The sequence below is a fragment of the Amblyomma mixtum genome, chromosome 9 (genome assembly GCF_055824585.1).
Source record: "Amblyomma mixtum isolate Tamu chromosome 9, ASM5582458v1, whole genome shotgun sequence".
In the NCBI taxonomy this organism is placed as follows: domain Eukaryota; kingdom Metazoa; phylum Arthropoda; class Arachnida; order Ixodida; family Ixodidae; genus Amblyomma; species Amblyomma mixtum.
The window spans coordinates 18442087-18465181 of NC_143020.1; the positions used below are offsets into that span (position 1 = coordinate 18442087).

The 23095-nt window shown below is 46.5% G+C and overlaps 1 protein-coding gene across 1 annotated transcript in view; it reads left to right on the plus strand.

The window, feature by feature from the left end:
• The window catches only part of LOC149328422 (lipase lipl-1-like), a 56444-nt gene extending 34319 nt beyond the window's left edge, over window positions 1-22125 (plus strand). The window contains exons 5-9 of the mRNA XM_089560256.1: window positions 7576-7668; window positions 13779-13931; window positions 16128-16199; window positions 18846-18914; window positions 21871-22125. Of these exons, the coding sequence (XP_089416382.1) occupies window positions 7576-7668; window positions 13779-13931; window positions 16128-16199; window positions 18846-18914; window positions 21871-22125 (642 nt within the window). The remainder of the gene's footprint in view (window positions 1-7575; window positions 7669-13778; window positions 13932-16127; window positions 16200-18845; window positions 18915-21870) is intronic.
• Window positions 22126-23095: the final 970 nt, after the last annotated feature.

Genomic DNA, 23095 nt, shown 5'->3' on the forward strand with positions numbered 1-23095 from the left:
AATATCCAGACAAGCTATGTTTTACTATTGCTATTTTAGCCGTATAGCACGCTCACTGGAGCTTTGTTGATATTGTCACGTAGTGGTGACTGCAGTCCGGCGAACAGAAACACAGCGAGAATGTCTTAGAAACGAAACTTTTTATTCGGGCTGACTTGCGCCCGCAAAGAACTGAATCACTCGGCGGCGGCGTTGCAACAGGCGTGCTCGGTGGTCGTCGAACGGAATGCCCGCCGCTGTCGGCCGTGCTCTTTTTAAAGCTGATAGCGAACCTTCGAGATAAAGCTTGGGAAGTTATTAGAACATTCTGGAACAAAGTAGAATCGGCTCCGTCTGGATGTGATCAATGGAGATAAATCTAGGCGCGTCTTGCGTCACAAACGAAGCGATAAAGTGGCGCGTCGGTAGCCTTGAAGCATGAACAAACAAACACTACAAATGAACGCTACAAAGATTCGTGGCATTACTCCCCTCTCAAAGAAGCATCCACTCGATGCTTTAGAACACAATGCGGCTATAAACAATGAAAAACGGATTGTGCAAAAATAAGCACCAAATGTGGAAATACGGCGTTCTTTACCGTGCATGATAGGGCTTTAAGGCCCATCTCCATGGACACATCCGAGGCGCACCAGCGCAGCGCCTACGCGTACCAGCGTACGCCTGAGCCGGACTGCGCATGCGCGACTCGCCGATGCGAGCCGGCGCTGGCGCTTGGCAAATATCTGTCCATGTCAGATATTCGCGCCTCGCTCGCGCCGGCGCCGGAAGTGACTCGCTGGTTTGCGGTCGGTGTAACCAATCAGAGAACGTAGTTCTCTCGGCATCCAGTACGGCCCTTCGCGCCGTTTGCTTCGCCGAGCCGAGCTGAACGCGGTAGCCGCGACAGGCCATCGAGTTGCATGTGTTTTTCGACGCTTGTCGCGGTGCGGCGCTGGGCGCGTAAGCGCTGCGCTGGTGCGCCTCCGATGTGTCCATGGAGATGGGCCTTTAGGCGTACGACATGGACTACTTCTGGTCGTACGCGGCGTTGCTGGGATGCAGTCATTTGGTCAGGAACGACTTCATAGTCTAATTCACCTAGCCGACGAAGAACCTTGTACGGGCCGAAATAGCGGCACAAAAGCTTTTCACTCAATCCTCGGCGGCGAATGGGCGTCCAAACCCAAACTCGGGTCTCCTGGCTTGTATTCCGCGTTGCGTCTTCGTAGGTTGTAGCGTCTGGTGTCGGTCCGCTGCTGGTCTTTGATCCTTAATCGGGCAAGTCTTCGGGCTTCTTCTGCGCATTGAAGGTAGGCGGCGACGTCGACGTTATCTTCCTTGGTAACGTTCGGCAGCATGGCGTCCAGCGTGGTCGTGGCCTCTCTGCCATGGACGTGCCTAAAAGGCATCATCTGGGTGGTCTCCTGCACTGCGGTGTTGTAGGCAAAGACAACGTACGGCAAGATGACGTCCCAGGTTTTGTGTTCGGCATCGACATACATGGCAAGCATATCGGCGATAGTTTTGTTTAGGCGCTCGGTCAGTCCATTGGTCTGCGGGTGGTATGCATTTGTTCTCCGGTGGCTGGTTTAGCTGTAATGGAGGATGGCTTGCGTCAGTTCCGCCCTGAATGCTGTTCCTCTGTCGGTGATGAGCACATCAGGGGCGCAGTGTCGCAGAAGAATGTTCTCCACGAAAAATTTGACGGGTTCTGCTGCTGTTCCGTTCGGTAGGGCTTTTGCCTCGGCGTAGCGGAGCAGGTAGTCGGTCGCCACAATGATCCACTTAATTCCAGATGTTGATTTCGGAAAAGGGCCAAGCAAGTCCATGCCGATCTGCTGAAAAGGCCTTGAAGGGGGTTCAATGGGGTTCAGAAATCCTGCTGGTCAGGTTGGAGGGGTCTTTCGTCGCTGACAATCTCGGCAGGTTTTCACATAATGTGCGACATCGGCAGACAGTCGGGGCCAGTAATACTTGTCTTGAATGCGGCGGAGGGTGCGAGAAAACCCGACATGTCCAGCTGTCGGCTGGTCGTGTGAGGCCTGAAGAACTTCTCCGCGCAGACTTACAGGTACAACAAGGAGGTAGGCTGTCTTGTTCGCTGCAAAGTTTTCCTTCACGAGGACATCGTTCTGTAAACAGAACGAAGACAATTCTCGCTTGAAAGAGGGGGGGGGGTGAAGAAACCTTGTCATCCATGTATTCGATGAGGCATTTTATGTCGCGGTCCGAGCGTTGCTGTTGTGCAAAAGAGCTGGAGCTGATGGGTCCGAGGAAGGCGTCCTCACCGTCGTCCGGCGGCGGTGCATCTACAGGGGCTCGTGACAGGCAGTCGGCGTCAGAGTGCTTGGGTCCGGATTTGTAAACGACGGTTACATCAAACTCCTGGAGCCGCAGGCTCCATCGAGCGAGCCGGCTGGAGGGTTCCTTCAAACTGGCGAGCCAGCATAGTGCGTGGTGATCGCTGACCACCTTGAACGGTTGTCTGTACAGGTAGGGGCGGAATTTCGACGTAGCCCAGATGATGGCAAGGCACTCCTTCTCAGTTGTCGAATAATTAGCTTCGGCTTTGAACAGGGAACGGCTAGCGTACGCGATGAATTTCTCCACTCCGTCAATTTTCAGAACGAGGACAGCGCCTAGGCCCACACTACTTGCGTCGGTGTGAATTTCAGTCTCGGCGTTTTCATCGAAGTGCGCGAGGATCGGTGGGGACTGTAAACGACGCTCAAGTTCCTTGAAGGTTTCCACTTGCGGCGCTTCCCATTTAAATGACACGTCTGCCTTTCTCAAGTGTGTCAATGGCTCGGCGATGCGCGAAAAGTTCTTCACAAATCGTCTGTAGTACGTGCACAGTACGAGGAATCTGCGCACAGCTTTCTTATCGGCCGGTGGTGGAAACAATGCGATAGCAGCGGTTTTCTGCGGGTCTGGCCGTACTCCCTCCTTGCTAACGATGTGGCCTAGAAACAGCAGCTCTTCATAGGCAAAGTGGCACTTCTCTGCTTTCATAGATAGGCCACACAATTTTATTGCGTTTAGTACTGTTCGAAGCCTTTTTAGGTGTTCCTCAAAGTTCGAGGCGAAGACAACGACGTCATCTAAATATACCAGACAAATCTGCCACTTCAGGCCTGCCAGCACTGTATCCATTACTCGCTGAAATGTGGCTGGTGCGGAACAGAGACAAAAGGCATCACCTTGAACTCGAAGAGGCCATCTGGAGTGATGAATGCGGTCTTCTCGCGATCTCTTTCATCGACCTCAATTTGCCAGTAGCCGCTCTTGAGGTCCATCGATGAGAAATACCTGGCGCTGCAGAGCCGGCCCAGTGTGTCGTCGATGCGAAGGAAGGGGTAGACGTCCTTCTTTGTGATGTTGTTCAAGCGCCGCTAATCAACGCAGAATCGAAGTGCACCGTCTTTCTTTCCCACTAGAACAACAGGTGCCGCCCAGGGGCTTTTTGAAGGCTGAATAACGTCGTCGCGCAGCATGTCTTCCACTTGGTCCCAGATGGCTTGTCGTTCTCGTGGCGACACTCGGTAGGGGCTCCGGCGGAGAGGTCGGGCGTGCTGGTCGGTTATAATGCGATGCTTTGCAATCGGCGTTTGTCGGACCTTCGGAGATGACGAGAAGCAATCGCTGTAGCTTCGAAGGAGATTGCTTACCTGGTCTTGTCTGTTCCGGGGCGGGGCTGGGTTTATGTCGAAAGTGGGCGAGTTCTCTTGGTCATGCGAATGTTCTACGGATGGGGCGAACAGCGCGAAGAAGTCTCGTACTTCGGATATTTCGTCGAGGAATGCAATAGTCGTTCCTTTGTTAACGTGCCGGTATTCTTGGCTAAAGTTAGTCAGCAGTACTTCGACTTGTCTTTTGCGGGAATGTGCGATGCCTCTTGCGATGCCGATTCCTCGGTCGAGAAGCAACTGCATGTTCCCCTCGATAATGGCTTCAGTGTTATTCGCTTCCGTAGCGCCTACGGTGGTGATGACGCTTGAGCGGGGTGGGACACTCACTTATTCCTCCAGGACACTAAGCGCAACGTGATGTTCCGCAGTTCTCATCGACGAGATGGCCTCGTCCGTGGAAAGTGTGATCATCTTGGATCGCAGGTCAATGATCGCTTGATGCTCATTAAGGAAATCAATGCCCAAGATCACTTCGCGGGAGCATCGGCGTAGCACTACGAAGGTCGCGGGATAGGTATGTCCCTTGAGAGTCACTCGTGCTGTGCATCGTCCTGGTGGCGTAATGAGGTGGCCCCCTGCGGTGCGAATTTGTGGGCCGTCCCAAGCGGTCGTTACTTTCCTCAGCTGCGTGGCGAATGGTCCGCTCATCACCAAATAATCAGCTCCTGTGTCGACTAGAGCGGTGACTTTCCGCCCGTCGATAACCACTTCTAAGTCAGATGTCCTGGCTCTGGAGTTGCACGTCGTCCTCGGTGTCGCGTTACGGCTTCGTCGGGTATGTTAATCGGGGATGGGGCGTTTGGTCGAAGCTTTTTTTGATGGCGGCGTCGTTTTGAAAGCGGTTCGCGTCGTGGTCGAGGTTGTCGTTGTATGCGGTGTCGGCGTAGTGGGTGCGGCGTCTTCATACGGCGTGGTCGCTGGAGGATCTTCGTCGTTTCCTCGGCAAGCAACCTGACCTCCACAGGTTGCTTTATTTCGTTTCCCCTACGAGGGCTAGGGGACCTTGCTCGGACAGCCGCGGCGTAGCTTAGGCCCGGTGATGCAAATCGTGCGGTGGACGGCGACGGGGAGCGGGAAAAACGGCTTGAAGACACGTACTCGCCTCTACGCAGGTAGTCCTCAATTTCCCCTGGTCGCTGGCCAGGGAGCGGTCGAGGGGCGTCGATGGCGAAACCTCGCAGCCCGATGCGTCTGTACGGGCAGTGGCGAAGTATGTGCCAGGCGTGGCCACAATGGAAGCATAATGGGCGGTTGTCGGGAGTTCTCCACTGGTCGCATTTCCTGGCTCCGTTGCTTCGCTCATAAGTTGGGCGGGTGGAAGTTAGGGGACATCGTTCTTGTAGAGCTGGTGCCCGTCGAAGTGGGCTCGGGGGTTCTCGCCGAGGCGGAGTACTGCGTAGTGCTGCGGCGTAGGTCATAGCTGTAGCTTCCGTTGGTGTCGTTTGTGACGGGGAGCCAAGTGCATGATGCAGTTTTTCACGGATAATGTCCGTGAGCGACGCCACCTGAGGCTGCTGTGTCTGCTGCGTTGGGGATGACAGCAACCGACGAAGTTCTTCGCGAGCAACTTCGCGTATCAAATCTCGCAGATTATCCCCGCTTGCAAGGGTATCTCTTGGGGGGCTTGTGGGCAGCATTTCAAGTGGTCGATTGTAGTGACGAGTCCTGGTGTCAAGGGTCTTTTCAATGGTGGAAGCTTCAACTAAAAACTCAGCGACAGTTTTTGGAGGATCTCGAATCAAACCTGTGAACAGTTCCTCCTTTATGCCACGCATCAGAAAGTTGAGCTTCTTTTCCTCAGTCATGTCAGGGTTGGAGCGCGTGAAAAGGCGTTTCATTTCTTCTACATACACAGTCACGGTCTCGTTTGGGAGCTGAGTTCGTGACTGCAGCAGGAGCTCTGCTCTTTCCTTCCGTACGACGCTAGTGAACGTACCCACTAACTGCTTCTTGAAGGTCGCCCAGGTCGTGAGGGAAGATTCATGGTTTCCAAACCACGTTCTCGCAGTGCCATCAAATGCAAAATAAACGTTTCGTAGCTTGCCGCTGTAGTCCCAGGCGTTCAGCGCTGCCACACAGTCATACGTGTGCAGCCAGTCTTCTACATCCTCTTGTGGTTCTCCACGGAAAGACGGAGGCTCATGGGGCTGGCGAAGCACCACGGGCGTTGGCTGTGCACCAGATTTCATTGTGAGGGGCATAGCTGGATAGCAGGTGAGCACCTCTACCAGATGTCACGTAGTGGTGACTAAAGTCCGGCGAACAGAAACACAGCGAGAATGTCTTCGAAACGAAACTCTTTATTCGGGCTGACTTGCGCCCGCAAAAAACTGAATCACTCGGCGGCGGCGTAGCAACAAGCGTGCTCGGCGGTCGTCGAACAGAATGCCCGCCGCTGTCGGCCGAGCTCTTTTTAAAGCTGATAGCGAACCTTCGAGATAAAGCTTGAGAAGTTACTAGAACATTCTGGCACAAAGTAGAATCGGCTCCGTCTGGATGCGTTCAATCGAAATAAATCTAGGCGCGTCTTGCGTCCCAAACGAAGCGATAAAGTAGCGCGTCGGTAGCCTTGAAGCATGAACAAACAAACACTACAAACGAACGCTACAAAGATTCGCGGCAATACCCTTGGTAACAGTGACGGAACAAGTGGCTGCTCGTGACTCCACATTTTGTTCGCAACCACTTTCAGTTTCTGCAGCTATGATATTTTTGGTTAGTACTTTTGAAGCACATTTAGCACAACTTAGTTTGACGGAAGAAGGACATATCCTCCGCAGTTGCCTTTTAGCGGCTGTCGTAACCTAAGCATAGGACCCCTTTTGCATTTCCCCGGCACAGAATGCTCTTCGAGTGGTCGGGACGCTATTGACAACCTCCCACTCAGCGCCAAAGTGCCACAGGGTTTTACCCACCACGGATGAATTTAGTGTCTTTAGAGAAATATCTACAATGGTCGTGACTAGTAGCTCCATACGCGAGATCTGTTGCTTATTAAGAACATGACTGCAAATTTAGCATGGGTAGAATTACTATTACAATGAAGCTTTCCGGAAACGTAGGAAGCATAGTGTTGAGAAGAAGTTTCATTTTTAGCTGCATGTCTTCGTTTTCATTTTTTATTTAGTTCAGAGATGCTAATTTTGTTAAGTTCACTTCTAGGCCCGTGTTATTTAATTATACCTGTACTCATTAAAACCATCATTTTCTATCTGGGCTCTACTTAAGAACGAAAAAAATTCTTTCAAAGGTGAATTGTATATATTTCTTTCCTCCCAGAAGGCTTCAAAACTGACCGCTGTGTACTGATGGGAAAATTATAGCCGCAATCCTCAAATTAGGTGCCATAAAAAACCTTTCGTGGAAAACACTAATGGCAAACTGTTCTTCCAGTCTATCTTCATATCACATTTGAGTGGTACATCTAACTAGAACAAATAAAGTGGTCGCTTCTTCGTGAGGAATGTTGTGGCATGTGTAATGAGTCATCTTTTCGGAGTTAAAAATTGTGACATGATTGGTAGCTTCTAAAAGTACTTTGTGTACTAAAAATTCTGACCTGACGTGAGTGCTTCTAAAAGCACTTTGACTACATTATGGAGTCAAAGCAAATATGAAACAACGAATCTCTTCTGTGATCCACTCTTTCATACGGCTGTAATTTCTTGGTAATTTTGTTAAGAATTTTGTTAAGTTCACTTCTAGGCCCGTATTATTTATTATACCTGTACTCATTAAAACCATCATTTTCTATCTGGGCTCTACTTAAGAACGAAAAAAATTCTTACTTTACATTGTTTCTTATCTCTCTTATACACCTAATGTAAAGGGACGTCGGCAGAATGAAGGGCATAGAAGCCTTTTCTCTGAAGTAAAATTAAGCGGAATGCTCTTTCTTTTGCAGGTCGATATCTTGCTCGGCTACGGTCCAGTAGCGAACCTCACCCATGCGAAGTTTCCTTTTCCACAACTGATCGGTATCTCCGATCCATTATTTGTGAGTAGCGTTTACTGAACGCCTCCGCTGCCGTGACTGTAGCTATGGCATACGCCGGCATCAATAATATTCTGAGAATGCAGCAGGAAAGCTCTGGACGTGCACTTGAAAGATGCTATGATATGATCGACCAACTTATTGCAGTTCTGTGTTCCAGTAAATAATGCTGGAGATTATTACTTTTGTTTCTAAGTTTGAGTTCCCCAGACACCTTTTTCATTCCGATGCCTGAATGTAGACAGTGATATCACCCGACCCACCGAAAGCGGCCACCGATTTAAAACGTTTCTTTTGACGGCATGCGCCGCTGCATGCTGTGATGTCTTCCACGCCGGGCCGGATAAGCTGCCGACACAAAGCACAATGAACTCTCGTAACATCGAATGCAAATGGCGCCTTCAGTGGGACTCATCACGAGTCCCGATGACTACTCGCCACGTTTGTCACAACAGTATCGAGGATGTCGAAAAGCAAAGGTTTCGTTCTTTCGGCACGTCGACCTTTGATTCGACAGCCGGACTCCTCAGCGACGACGACAAGAGCATGGCTCAAACACAGTCCAGGTCACGTCCACGGTGACACATTCGAAATGTTTTGTGGATGCGTTTCCCTGTCGGAAATGGTGTATGTGAAAGTCTCTTTATTAAAGAACTAAAACTCATTTATGAGAGGCGTTCAAGATTTGCCAGTGCGATTAGCTTTGAGAGCAATGCGAAGCTTGCTGTGCGGGACAGCTGAATTTGCTCTGGTGTGAGTTGCTTAGTGCAACTCTGTTAATACGCGTACAATTCAACTAAAGCTTATATCGCGGGCGACCCTTATCATCTTGTTTATTTTCCAACAGGCTTCCGAAGCGGGCTGTATTTGCGAGTTCGCTTACTGTATTTCATTAATGCAACGGTATTGACAACTGCGTGCAGTACTTGTTCTCAGTAAAACTCTATACCAAGGGTATTTCTGTCTAGTTTGATGTTTTTTTCGGGAGCAGAAAAGAAGCAATTTTGTTGCTGCGAAAATTAATTTTAAAAGTTATCTTGCCATTATATTTGAAGTCGTGATGCCTGCACCAAAGAGGGCTCGCCGATCGCCGCTTGCAATTTAATGGTGGTGTAGCCTATAGGCTCCGGGATATGCGCTAAAATTTCGGTGTAGGCACAACGCTGCTTACTTGCGAAATATGGCGGCAATGGCTGCACTAATATTTCGTATTTCGCTTGTTGCTAGCTTATGACAGTTCAGTTTTCACAGAAATTAACATCTTTGGCGTGACACCTTCGAATGTATCGATAAAGACCACGTCAATTTGCCCCCATTGCCCCTCTGCAGTCGGCTATGTTTTAACATCGGATGGGCGAGCGTGGCATGCCAGCTGAACTCCTGGTGTTTAGCAAAACTCGAAGCTACCGGTACAGCTCACGTCTTGCAATTTTTTGCAGGAACTATCGCGCCACTGGCAGCAATTGAGACAGCTTATTCCTTTACTGGACATAATATTATTCAACTACACTCGCTGACCTGACAATGTGGCAACTGCAGAAAGCAGAAAGCCCGAGGCATAGCCATTCTAACAGGTTAGATAATGCCTTCCTTAAAAAAGCGGAAGAGAAGCAATTGAAGAAGAGCCACTATAACCTACATGAGCTTGAATGTGAGGTTCTTGGCTTGCACCTAAAGGGTGTCTCCGCTGGACAGTGCCGTCTTCAACAGTTTGGCGCGGAACGCTTGAGATCTGCCCGCATTGGGTCTCGCACTCTGTGTGTATCCTAAGTGTCTTTGTCCCCTTCTTTTGTGCTGCTCTAAGGTAAAATCTGAAACTACTCGGCAGGCAATCACCAGAGTGCTTCCTTGCGATTGCAAGGCGAATGCCAGAGCTTCGTTGTCGCGATGGCATGAAATTACGTCACAAACGAGAAGTGACGAAATTGGGGCGGGACTGTGCTTCCCGGACCAGGACGATTTTTTCTTAACTTGCGAAGTTTATGCGCAAGTTGTATGGGTTTCTTTTGTAGCTGTATGGCTGCGCCTGCGTGGATGCTAATGAGTAGCTAGTTCGTTATCGAATACTGTTCTACCACCTTGATTGTTAATGGCTGTCTTTCACAATAGGTGACTAACTTTTGTTGAGTTAAAAAGAGCGGCTCCGTTGTCGCCCCTTTTGTTCATCCTTTCCTTAGAGCCGCTACGTATAGTTATACTGAAGAGGAGTGCCTTCCAAGATTTTTGTTTATTTTGTATTCCGTGTACCGAGCTGAAAGCAGATATTAAGCAGATATTTAAGCAGCTATTAAAATGTTTTTCTGCGCAGACACGCCCAGTTGGGATGAGGTTGTTCGTTTGACTCAGCAGCATGGCTTAGTATATGGCGTTCAGATCAAGTGCTCAAGGTGTTCTGTTCGGTAGTTTGGCTTGGAGGCAAATTCAGTTTACTGTTCAATGCAGTTGTTTGGGATGCCGCGACATAGTGCAGTTGCACGGGTGCGAAAAATACCGCATTCATGTACGAGCTGCGCACGAAGACATTTCCCGTGAAGACATAGCTTCAGAAAACAGGCATTTTTGTGTCATTGGTTAACTGCTCTCTTTCTGTGTTCCACAGACAATTGGGCGTTACTTCACTTTTAAAAAGATGCAGTGTTCTTAGGTGTCGTAGAAGGCACCTCGACGAAGCAAATATTTGTTGCCTCTGTGAAATGTTTGTGAACGCTTAGAGGGTGAGAAAATCACTATTTCAATCAGCTCACTCTTTGGGGCCGAAACGGGGCTAACAAAGAGGGTTCAGGCTAAGTTAAGGACGACGCAGCGAGCTATGGAAAGAGAAATGATCGGTGTAACGTTAACAGATCAAAAATGGGTAGAGTGGACGAGGGAACAAACGCGGGTTAATTACATCCTAGTCGAAATGAAGCGGAAGAAATGAGTTTGGGGTCATGCGAAGGCAAAATATCCGCTGGTCTAGCGCATTAGGGGGCGGGGTTGGGGGGGGGGGGGGGGGGCAGAATGTTGGGTAGACCAATGTGATTAACAATTTTCCTTGGATACGGTGACCGCAACTGGCAAAGGGCAGGGTTAATTGGAAAGACAGGACTGAGGCCTTTGCCTTGCAGTGGGCATAGTCAGGCTGATGATAACCATGATGATTAGACTGCACAACTTTTGGAAAGCTCCTATGATACGCCGGAATTCTGAATCTCACTTCAACGAAATCCCATTACACCCAAAATATACTGTCCATATTAGAAAAGTAAACAACCACAGAGGCGTCGAACCGGCATGGAACTCTCTGTTAATCACATGGTGAACTTTGCCTACCTTCTAGTGTTGTTGTCCAAACGTTGTTTGCTTTACGTGGCTTTTTTAACGCTTCCTAAAGGCATCATAAAGTTTACATGTAACTGAAATATTATTTCACTGTCATAAGCACCACGCACATAAACACTGGACTGGAAGTGTGTGAACACGCCCATTGTTGATCCGGTTGTAATGAGCAACAATCCAGCTTAAGCCAGAAGTTTTTCTTTGAGTTCCCACTTTCCTTCTCAATTCCGTTCCTATCGACTAAGTCTTAGCAATAACCATGTAGAAAATACGTGCTAACCAACTGCTTCCTGGCTTTGCGAAAAGTTTCTATGTACTTCTGTACATAGGTACATCAGCTTGTAGAATGTATATTGTACATTGATGTACATTGCTACATCTACATTCTGCTTGAACCTGCAGCGACTTCAGGGTTAGGCAATAAATATACATATTTTTCACGAGATTACTAGCTTCCTCCATATCTTTAGGTGCAAGAATTTAGGCAACTGAAGCAGCTCGTTAATGAGTATGTGAAGGGAGTTTTCTGGCTACCAAATCATTTTTTACAATCAGTATGACAAGATCGTTACTTCTCGAACAATGAAAATCCTTTAACATCACAGGGTGTTTCTGCCTCATATGACGCCATTAGTTAATTATATATCTGCATGTTAACCCTCTTCCATCTGCGGTGAACTGCTGTCTCATAAACCGCAGAGAACGTTCGCCACTTCAGTATTTTTTTTTATTTGGATTGCTTAAAGTGTGAGTGCAGGTATTTTTTCGACTATGTATTTTTTGCGAGAATCCAAAGTTTCGTGCTCTAGTATTCGAATACCTGGCTGTAGCACTGAGAAGCACGGCGAATGAATTGAAAACGTAACTTCTACAAATGGTATTCTCTCTTTCTTGTGGTAGTCAGTGCCTGCAACTCTTGACATTGAGAACACCATGCATATTGTTAGTATAATGCCTCTATTCAACTCTATAGGCACGACGACTGCAGCGCCTCCTAGATGGCTTGCAGTGGAAGCAGTGAAAGTGATTTTAACAGAGGATGTATATGTTTTATAAAAACCGAACTGAAGAGCACTAAGATTATTTTAAAAATTCTCTCACCGCAAAAACACTAATGATATTTCTCGCAATATCAGCATTCACTTTTGCCGATAGCAGCCCTTCTGATGGCAGTGCACTGTGGCAAACTTGCTTTTTGAAAAAATTAGACTCGCTGACTAGAAACATGTTTAAATCGTGGAGGAAGTTCAGACTAGATTGCAAGCGAAAAAATTAAGGTGCCTTAAATTTTTTCAAGCAAAAACACCAGAAATAACCCGATGCATTGCGCTCAGTCTTATTGATAAAGTGTAACTTATCAACTCCGGGCGACGCTGCCCTACCAGTTAAGAAGCCGCGTGTTTCGGAAAGAGCACGGCTCAACCGTTTGCTGTGGGACGATGATAGAGGTTATTCCTTTTGTAGCCAAAAGATGTTATACTTACGTTTAGCGAGATTGAATTCGGGAACTGCGGTGTCGTCGCTGCTCTTGGCTTCAGTGCCTTCAGCTGCAGCTGCTCAAAAACTCGCCTCTCGTTCTTCGCCTTCTCATGGCGTCACTGCAATCTCAGTGTCGAGCGGCGCGTCGATCGGCGGCTCGTGCTAATTTGCTTCTGCTTGGTCCACCGCGTTGGTGCCGCCTCTACGGACAGTTGGATGTCTGAAAGAAGCAGCGGGCTCGCGCCGCGTAATAGCATGGTTGTGCGCATGTAGGTATCTCGGGCCGCTGCGTATGCACGTGGTGCTCAGTCACGGCGCAGCTAAGAGCGTCCACTTGGTCGTGGACGTGTGCATGCTTACACAAAAAAGCAGCAACGTCACTTGTGAAGTTAGAGGGATATAAGGCTCACTCATTGAGCAATCGTCTCCGCGGCTGCACCAAGTGCATCGCTGGTTGGGTCGGCCAAGTAACTTAGCTGTGCCACAGTTGACTACACTCGCTGTGACAAGTGGCACTGAAGCTAATTTTTGTTACTCCGGTCTCTGCTGTCGGATCTCCCGCTCTGACGAGTTCACGCCTAACGCATAAGATATGATTTATAAATGAGTAGGTCTTTTAAAGAACAAATTTGAGTGCGCAGTGCAAGATTGCACGTCTTCCCATACCTTGAAGTCACTGTCGTCTGCGAAACCTCCTGGGTCCTTCTCGTACATTTGGTTTTGGTAGTTTCCGATAGCGTATCAGATCCTTCAGCCTCTAATTGCTAGTAATTTCTAATCATCAGAGATTTTTTAGTTTGTTACTCTTCCCAATTTTTATCTTTTTTCTATGCAGTGTTTCTCAACCCTCCTATTTTTTCCTTAGACGCATGCTCGTATGTTTCTCCCGGAATAACTGTGCTACTACGGTCTTTTCATCCTTCGCAATTCCTCGGTCCTCAGGCCATAAACCGTCTATGTGTATATGTCCACATCTGCCAGCTAAGAGAATCATTTCTTCACCTGCTGAGCGCTAGTCCCTTCAGGTGTCATTGGCCACAGTTCTATCACCCTTCACCGACCAATTATTTTCCGATAGTTTCTCAAAACTCTGCTTTCTTCTATTCTAAAATGTTTCTTTTTTATTCTGTTTTCCCTTCTGCGATCTCCTGATGGTGTCGTTTTGACTATTGATTTCGTGATTTTTGATACCGGCCGCTGTTATGATTAATTGCTTGCCCTTAACTGGTGGTGCTCTTCTAAATCTTGTTTTATATAATAAAGCTTCCGCTAAGTCATTAGTTTCTAATCCCACACCTGAATTTACTCCCTCGCAGCTTCTTCTCGATCCACTGGGAGACAGCGGGTACCTGAACCTACCCAATGGCCCAAGACAGGTTACAAAGCTTCTCTGCAGGGTCTTGCAAGGACAGCCGTGTTCGTTGCTCCTCGCCATCACGCTGCTGACAAGCGCAGAGCAACTGAACCGGGTAAGGCGCTTTCCATTTCCACAAATTCGCGACAGCCAGCAAACGTACGCGTGAGTAGATGCCTAACAAAGGCAATGCCGTTCTGTAACTTACAAAAGTCTCCAAAATGAGTGTTTGAGGTAACACTCACAGCTAGGTTCTCTACCATGTCATTGAGAACACAAAGCGCACAACAGCACGTGAAGAGAATAAACGAAAACATATTTCCAATAGCTTCACAGAATGGGAATCCTCGTCTAAGAAAGGAAAAATCTTGTTCTGCACCCGTGTGAATGATCGCATATCCTCGGAGGACGCACCAGCGTGTTGGCAGTGGTCGTTGACTACTCCCTTCCAGACGGCACAGGCAAAGACATTGTAAATAAATATAATTACCCTGGAACACAACCCGGAAACTTCTGCTTGAGGAGGCCGCGTCACTAGAATGAAGCATTAGATGTAGCTTAAACTGCGTTGTAGTTACTTCATGATCAGGTTAAATAAAACAACCGAAATCACACACGAATACAAACGGGAGTGCATGAGACGGACATTGCATTATGAAACAGTGACCGTACCGTGATTTCGTGCTGGCGTCCGTAGCTCGAGTTTTGTGTGCGCTGAAAGCCGTTCTCGGATTGCTAAGGAATACATGATCTCATTCCCCTCATAAAGAACGCAATATGTGCATGTGACCTTTTGGCGCTATTGCTTTAAGGCTACCATTCTACAGAAAATCCCACGTCGTCGCCGTTGTCAACAGTGGCGGAACCTTTCTGAGCAAAAAACGGCGGTGGGCTAACATCCACCTGCGTACCCCGTCCCTGGGGTGTCATCACATCGCACACACCGTACTGTGAGGAAACTGACCACCGTGGCATGTGACAGGTAAATTAATGATTGGTCGTGAGAGGTTGATCGGCAAGAGCAGCCTGGGTCTCACCCACAGCTGGCTGTGTTTAAAACAGCCTCCGGCACCTGCGGGAAAGTGACTCATCGCTTAACCTCTTCACCATTGCGCCAGTTGTGGTATGATGATTCCTCGGTATCTTTGAATGTAGAATAGAAAATGACTAATTCCGCATAGATGGGCATATAGGCAGAACCTCTTCGAAGTGACAAGCAAAGAGAACCCCAAGCCGCTCAAGGGACCCATTAAAGACATTGAGCCATACCCTTAAGGTGGAGCTAAAGTGTACCCCTGAGGTTTTTGATCGTCCCCTGTTGTAGCAGTCAGCCGGACACATTACAGGGCTAACACCTCCAGTTGTCATTCCATAGCTCTCCTCTTCCACTTTTTCACACTGAGGTACAAGCGTCGGGTGAAGTGACATGTGTTGCCATGATGGGCCGGTAAAAAAATGTGGTAAAACAAGAAAGCAGTGCCCACCGCCATATCGTACATGTGTTCCTGCTGCAGTAATCGCGGCAAAAATGCAGGAGGTGCGACACTATTCTTTATTCAGTCTAAACTTTTCATCAATGGGCAATGCAGGGTGCCTCCTCTCCGTCTTTTGTGGTATTTTCACTTTCTCTTCACATTTTTTGCTCTTTTCATGCCTTCTTCTGTTATTTTATAATTTCAATTCATTAGTACGTTACACGTAAGCAGAACCCTGCTGAAAAAAGTTGTATGATGCAATAGACTTACAGTTTGTCATAAAAGTTTCATAGACTTATCAAACAAATCACAGAAAATTATTATACAAATGTCATACATTTCTGTAAAATCATACATTCATCATAGAGATGTCATAGAATATCGTAAAAATTGTATGATATATCATAAAAATTGTATGATATTCTAAGATGAAGCGTCTATGAGGTTATTGCATCATAGAAATTTTTTTCAGTAGGGAAGGAAGCCAGGATTTTATAGTTGCTTATGCTAGAAAAGTCCTTCCGAACTTTTAAAAAAGAAAGATACAGCAAACTGTTGTGGTTTCTTCAGTACAACAAACAGCTGGTAAAATGTGATACATAATGCGCGTAAAATAAAGTGCTACACATTGCTCAGTGGCTTCAGCATCCAAATTAAACAAACGTGAACTGAACAATTCAAAATGTCATTTTATGGAAATTACCGCAATGTATTCGTAGTAATGTAACCATAAATATTGAATGCGAACAGTTTAATGCGCTCTAAAATGTGGCCCCACTACCCATCGTGCCAGCGATATCACTTAGACATGCTCTAGCCCAGCTTCTTTCTTTCAGACAAGGACGCCGGTATATCTGAATCACTATCCCATAGGAACCTCTTACCAGAACCTTCGCCACTTCGTCCAGGTGAGGACTGCAATAAAAATGCCATGTGCTAAATTCAAGCAGTTCTATAATCAGAGGAGGTGCGCTCATTGTCATTCCACGCTGCAGGAAATTACTAGGTGTGTATGTGACACGAAGCACCAAATGATGCGTTCATAAACATGAGACGAACAAAAAGCAAGGGTTACATGTTTTATTTTTACGAAAATAAAATATGGTGCTCACTATCGCGCAGGAAGGAAAACTAAATTTGTGATCTCTCCGTAAAGAAAATCAAAGCTCCTAATTTTCTTTCCATAAGGACGGCAGCCTAGTAGAAATAGCTATATAGAGAGTATAATTTCTTGTTAAAAGCTGCCTGCCTGCCTGCCTCTTGCATAGGCAGGACATGTACGTGCTTTCAAGGAGTATAAAAAAATATTTGATTTTAACAACTAAGTCCTGATCTCGTTAAAGACCAGAGTCATATTACTGGGACTCCTGGCGTTTTGCTGTGTTTTGTTTTGTTTTTTGTTATCAGGATCTTTAGGGTAACATAGTTTTCAGCGAAACTAAACTGTAGGTCCCATTTATAGATATTTTGTTATATTATAACGGATCCAAAAGCACAGCGCTCCTATAAGGTTGACATTAAAATCAAGTTTCTTTGGTTTATGGGGTGTTTAAGGGCCCAATCCTGCTCAACCTACCAGGGACGCTCAAGCTGGAACTCTTGTGTTCAACGTAAAACTACTGCAATCACACGCTAGATTGTACTCAGACATTTCTGGCGACGTTAGTGAAAGCCATCTCTAAAATTTCCAAAACGCTTTTACACTCGCCTTTGAGCACGGCGACTTTTGATCTGCGAGGTACGCCAAATCGAAAGTGCACCCACGCTAGCGCACGCAGTGACGCTCAAATGCTCACCCTACTCCGTGGCGCTCATGACCGGGGCCGTGCAGGATAGGCTGCGACAAAGAGCAGCAGTGAGGACCTATTTTATGAGGACAGAGAACGTGATGTGACTCGTGGGCCACGATGTGATGGCGGCTTGCGAGTGTTGCTGAGCCACTAAGCTTTGTGTAGGTTCTATTTACCCACCTGGGCGGCCGAGTCGATTGTGATGCTTCGAAGACCAGAATATTGTTTTGGAAATTTTGTACACTGATGGGACTGGTGATTGGTAATACCAGTCAGGAGCTAGTTTCTTATTACAACCAGACACGTAACGGCCTTAGTTCAATAGGTAACTATTATAATATAGTTATTCGGTGAACAGTTAACACGATTCACTATTTTTCTGACATCTTCCCCAAACGGTATTACTAGGCCTGAAGGGTCAGTGTTCCTAGTGCATCATTTGCGATAGTGAGGAGACTGCGGGACATTGTACTCTTTTGAGCATATTCATGGAAATGATCGAACATTCGTACGCGTAGCAAAATCTGGCTTTTAAAGTTTGCCTTGCAATCGCACCGAGTTGTTAAGACTGCCATTGGAGACCGTTCGGCTGCGTTATCAAAATAATTGAGGCAACTGTTGAGATACCCGTTCATATTATGTTAACACGCAGATTGGAATGGCCTATATCTTCCCATTCGTAGCGAAATCATGCTAAAAAATTGTCCTGCATTCGCATATATTAGTTAAGGCTCTCATAGAAAACAAACAGTGTGTGTTTTTGGCAATAAGTACACAAAACTATAAGCGGCTCCCCTGCCTGCGCATATAATGGCTGTTACGACGAAATCTTACGTTATGCAAAAATATGCGTTAATAAACAACTTCCAGCTAAAAAAAATAATATGCTTCTCCAGAACCGTCAGATCAGGCTTGGATCTTCAGGATACAATAGCCCCGATGGAATGCGCTGCCTGATAATACTGCTTCGTGCACAGATCGAGCAATTTTTCGCAGTAAACTAGCGACCCACTTGTGTGTCAGATGATGTTCTTCGCCCTACCAAATAACCTGATCCTGTGCTACTTTGTCTTCTCATGATTTTTGATTTGTTTTGTTGCTTTGCTTCTTGTTTTTCTCACTATTTAACTGGTGTCAATATGATGTTACGCACTGTTCTTGCCCCCGCCTTATGTAATGACTACGGGCCCATAAAGCTTCAATTAATTAAAGTGAAAATGCGACTGCCAGGCTTCGCTGAGAGGCTGTGTATAAGTTGTAATCCTCTAATCAGCCGTTTGAAACGGTTTACAGAATTACACTACAAAACTGCATGTTTTATGCATTTACCTCTATCAATCAATCATGCGCAGATTGTGTAAACTGTCACTGCACGGGCAAAAATGATTCTGGAAAGTGAAGGTCCATTTCCAGCTTCACCAGGGACGAAACAAATGACATTTTGCGTGACCGGCTACACCCCTCAAGTTTTTCCTATCTCCGTGATGGTGATATTTGCCTGACAGCCAAAAACATTATCTGCGTCTACTCACGTTAAGATAAATCTGAGAGGGCTACCAGTCAATGCATTTCAAGTAAGACACTTTCTTTGCAAAGTCCGGTTGTAAACACATGATCAGAAATTCATGATCGGCCATACCCGCAGATAATACCACTGCCTCGTTACCTCTTTGCCTCAGTTTAAAAAAGGGCGCTTGATGTATAGGATCTCAAGTGTTGGTTTTCGTTTATGGTTTGCGGAATATTAACAGGAAATATTTTCAGGTCTACAGAACCAAGAACTTCGTCATGTATGACTATGGGTACATAGAAAATAAGAAGCGCTACGGTCAGGTGAGAAAAATATTTTTGCCCTAATTTATTACGCTCTCACAAATCCTAAAAACAATTATTCTTTAAATCTTCAGCGGTGGTCGCATCATAAGCATCAGTAAACGTATTCTCTTCTTAGCTACGCACACTATCTCAATGGGTACGCTAATATTGTTGAAATATTACTTCAAATTATGTATCTGGTATAGTACTCGCATTTAGCTGAAACGGAATAATACTTAATATAGTGGTTCTTGTTGAAGGCTATCGATATGAATAACTTGTGTAAGCAAAAAGAGCGCGATGACAACGCATATTGGCAATTCGGTCATCTTGGTTCATGGCTTACAAGGAACAGCGGCTGCGCAGCCAGAAAATATACGAACACCAGCGCTGTCTTGTAGTGCTTGTATTCGTCCAATTTTCTGATGACAACGCACTTGCCATGGCGGACAAAGTCTAATAAGCAGTTCCACACCTGCACGGTAGTAACTATAAGAACGACCGCGGGATATCAAGCTTCTCATGTACCCTGTACCTGCAAATACCGAAAGGAAAAAGGAACAGCCTGAAACCATCATCTATACCCGTATGGCGTGTGTGCTTACCAAGCAATCTCGCGCTTTAAGAGGTAGTTGTACCTGGTCCCTTTATAGTCCGTTGAAATTTCTTAAAGAACATCATGAAATGTAATCTACTTTCTCTTTAGCCGCTGCATTGCGGCCGGGCAAACGTATATTAGTGCTGAAAGCTTTATAGCTGGAGCATGGCCAAGTCCGTATAACGATGCCGACAGATCCTTCTTAAGACTTCAAACAGTACCGTAGGCGTAATCCTCTGTGCTCTTCTGCAACCCATGATCTCGTACAACCTCTTTTGACAATATCTTTGTAACGCGGATTTTCATACCTTGGAGGCTTCAGACTGCACCCCTGCGTGTATGGTCACTTCGCGTTCGTTATAAAATTTTCAGTAAACGAAGGTCTAAGAGAATTTATTCCTGAAACATTCTGCATAAATTTCGGTGCACACCTTAAACAAAACTTCGTAGGCACTGTACAAGACGTGTTTCCACACTTGTTTCCGGAAGTAGAAATAAGTGAAGCGTTTGCAATGTTTCCTGGCACTGTTCCTCTAGATTCTCGATTACTTCTTAATCCTATATCCCCGTGTAATGCCCTTTATCTCTTCCCTACTTCTGTCCCACGCGTAGTGTGGCTACGAGTTGGGGTGCTATGCGTAAAGCGGAGATACTGAATTTCGGCTGCGACGGCCGTATTTCGATGAGGCCAAGCTACGGAAACAAGCGGTCGCTTTGCGATGTAATTGCACGGTAAACAACCCTATTTGGTCGAAATTCAACGCAGCTCTTCATTACGGCGCCTCTCATGCCCCATGTACACCTTCGTCCCGCCAAAGCAAACGTACTTTTTCCTTTCATCGAATAGGCAGTACTAAAATATATGTTCTTGATATCATTAAGGAATCCAACTACCTGGAATGCGCTCGCATTCTGTACCATAACTGTAGTCGTGCAAGCACTGACCTCATGAATTTGGTTGCAGAATTCACTTGCCAAACCCCGATGTATTCATATCCAATGTGTTCGCGAATTATTTCGATATATATACGATTTAATCATTAAAAAAAATTCATATAGGCTTATCCGGAACGTGGAAGCTAGAATACTTTGCACCGACTCCATAGACGCGTTTCTTGCAGCTACGTGCTCTCAGATGACGGTGCTTTGGAGAACTTGCGACTGCCTAGCGTAAAATATCTAATCATCGTAACGGTACACTATCAGTATGCTTGCCCTGTAAATTATCGCCAAATAAAGGTCTGCTACTACAAATAACACTAGAATAATGTAGTTAAAATTTAACTATAGTTGTCTTTTGCGGCACGAAAGCTCGTGAAGCACACCAGGCGAAGGTGGGTGCTATTCTTTAGTTAGTAGGTCCGCTACACCGCATGGCAGTGACGTGGCATGAAAATGAGCGGCACAGATAGCAGGCCATTATTAATCAACACCCCACCTTCAGCTCGTCACACAATTTTACAGCCCTAGCTCTGCCAGTAGATGCCCAAGGCCAGGTACCGACCTTCTCCACGCGCTGAAAATTATCGATGAGCGCCGTCAGGGAAAGCGTCGATAGCAGGAGCCCGGCGCTCCGCTCGAAATATCGATTGTTCCACTGAACATAAGCTCGATAAACGTGAACAATAGTGTTATAATTTCCACGGAGATTTCCAAGAGTATGTTCTCACTTAACGATATACACTATAATTCTATCTATCCGCGATAGAATGTGCTGGCCATTTCTCACGTCCCTGCTGTCCCAGTAGAAAAAAAGCTACCTTGAAGCTTCGTCAATTGCGCAAGCAAGGCTAATTATGATACGGAGGAAACGGCGTGAAAAACAAGGCAAGAAGATAAGAAGCGACATACGGAGCGCGGAACTTACATCTGACAGTATTTCACGCGATATCGCACTAAATAGAAGAGGCATACAACACAATCAAAGACAGCATCAATCCGATGTAGTCACATTTACTGGTCCATGTCTAAGAACCCCATCTCTTTCTACGATAAGCGAAGCGAAGGAACGCTCGCTTTCGATTTCGTTGATTTGCTTACGTGCCAAGCAGTTTTCATTGTTCGCACTGAGGAATGCATTTGAATACTGTGACTTGCATGGCTAGTGTAATTTCTGACGTCGCTTGCGTGCTCTCTTCATCCTTCATTGAAGCAAGGAATAGTCTGGGCGAAATAAGTGGCACCACACGACGGAAATTTCGCGAAGAAAGACATAGGCTTCTTAGATATGTACCAGTAAGTGCGACAGTATTGGATTGGTGATGTTTTGCTTGTGTGGCATGTCTTAAGTATTTAGTTGGTTCGGGAAATCCCTTTTCTCTTCATTGGCGATGACCGCGGTTAATGTTAACAATTTGGGCGTGGTCATTTTTTCAGACCAGGCCTCCTGCTTACCCTCTGGAGCGCATCACCGTTCCAGTGGCTCTGTTTTCGGCCAAAGGAGACACACTCGCTGACCCAGACGACGTAGCTAGCCTCGCAGAGAGGCTGGGCTCAAGGCTGCTATTTAACAACATCTTACCGCAAGAGGACTTCCGGCACGTAGACTTTCCCTTCGGCTACCGAGCGACAAGTTTCCTCCACCAGCCAATGATCGACACTCTGGAAAGTCGCGCTGAAGGAGGATCCTGAAAAGAAACAGCAAAGTTCGCCATGCACTCGGAGATATCGCCGTTTTGAAGTGAGTCGCCTAGAGTTCGCTAAAGTTGGTGCAAGCCGCAGACGATAATAAAACATTGTGCTTACACCTCTCCAACTGCGTCTATTCACAAATCGGCGATGCTCAGTCGCCTCGCCAGCTCCTCACTTTACGGCAAGTCTGCGCGGCGGACTGAAATCAGTGTCAGCGCGCCCACTGGGGCCGTTGTTAGCCATACTGCCCGCCTCAGTCTGTACCGCAACGCCTGCAATCTGCCGCGATATCAGCTCCCATGCAAGGCCGGCGGCTGTAGTGAATGAATGAAGCATACAAGCTCTGTCATTAATTGATTCACTAAAATGATTGCTTTCAGACTGCGACACTTTTTTTCCGTGTTCCACCACCATTTCAAGTAATACAGCTGGAATCAAAGAATAGCGCCACCGCAGGGAACACTTTGTTATATATATTATCTCAGCCGGGGAATTCAGCCCCACTTTGCTATCATCTTGAACATGCACTCATGATGGACGTGAAGCAGTGCAATGGCACACGGAATAAGTGAGCAGAGGGAGGAGTAGAAGCGGATACAACGTAGCGCTGAACTAGCGAATGGAATTTATTTCGCGCGCTGCGCATATAAATAAACGTAAAGCAATCGAATAACTGAATCGTAAGTATCACAACGAGCAAACTCATACGTACCAGTTGGAGTAGCATGCTAGGGTCATAACCAGGCAAATCTCTCTTTTAATAATGAAAGTCTCTCTCTCATATGCACCGCAAAACCCGCAAGGCAGCAAGTCATGCAGTTAAAAAAAATAAATTTTTCCCACAAAATTTTTGACGGGGTGGTGGTGGTGGTGAAAACACTCATTTAGAAGAGACAAGAAGTATGTTTGGATCAGCGCGTAAGGAACCGATCCTTACAAGCACTAGGTGGAGGCCCCGGTTTGGGAGCCC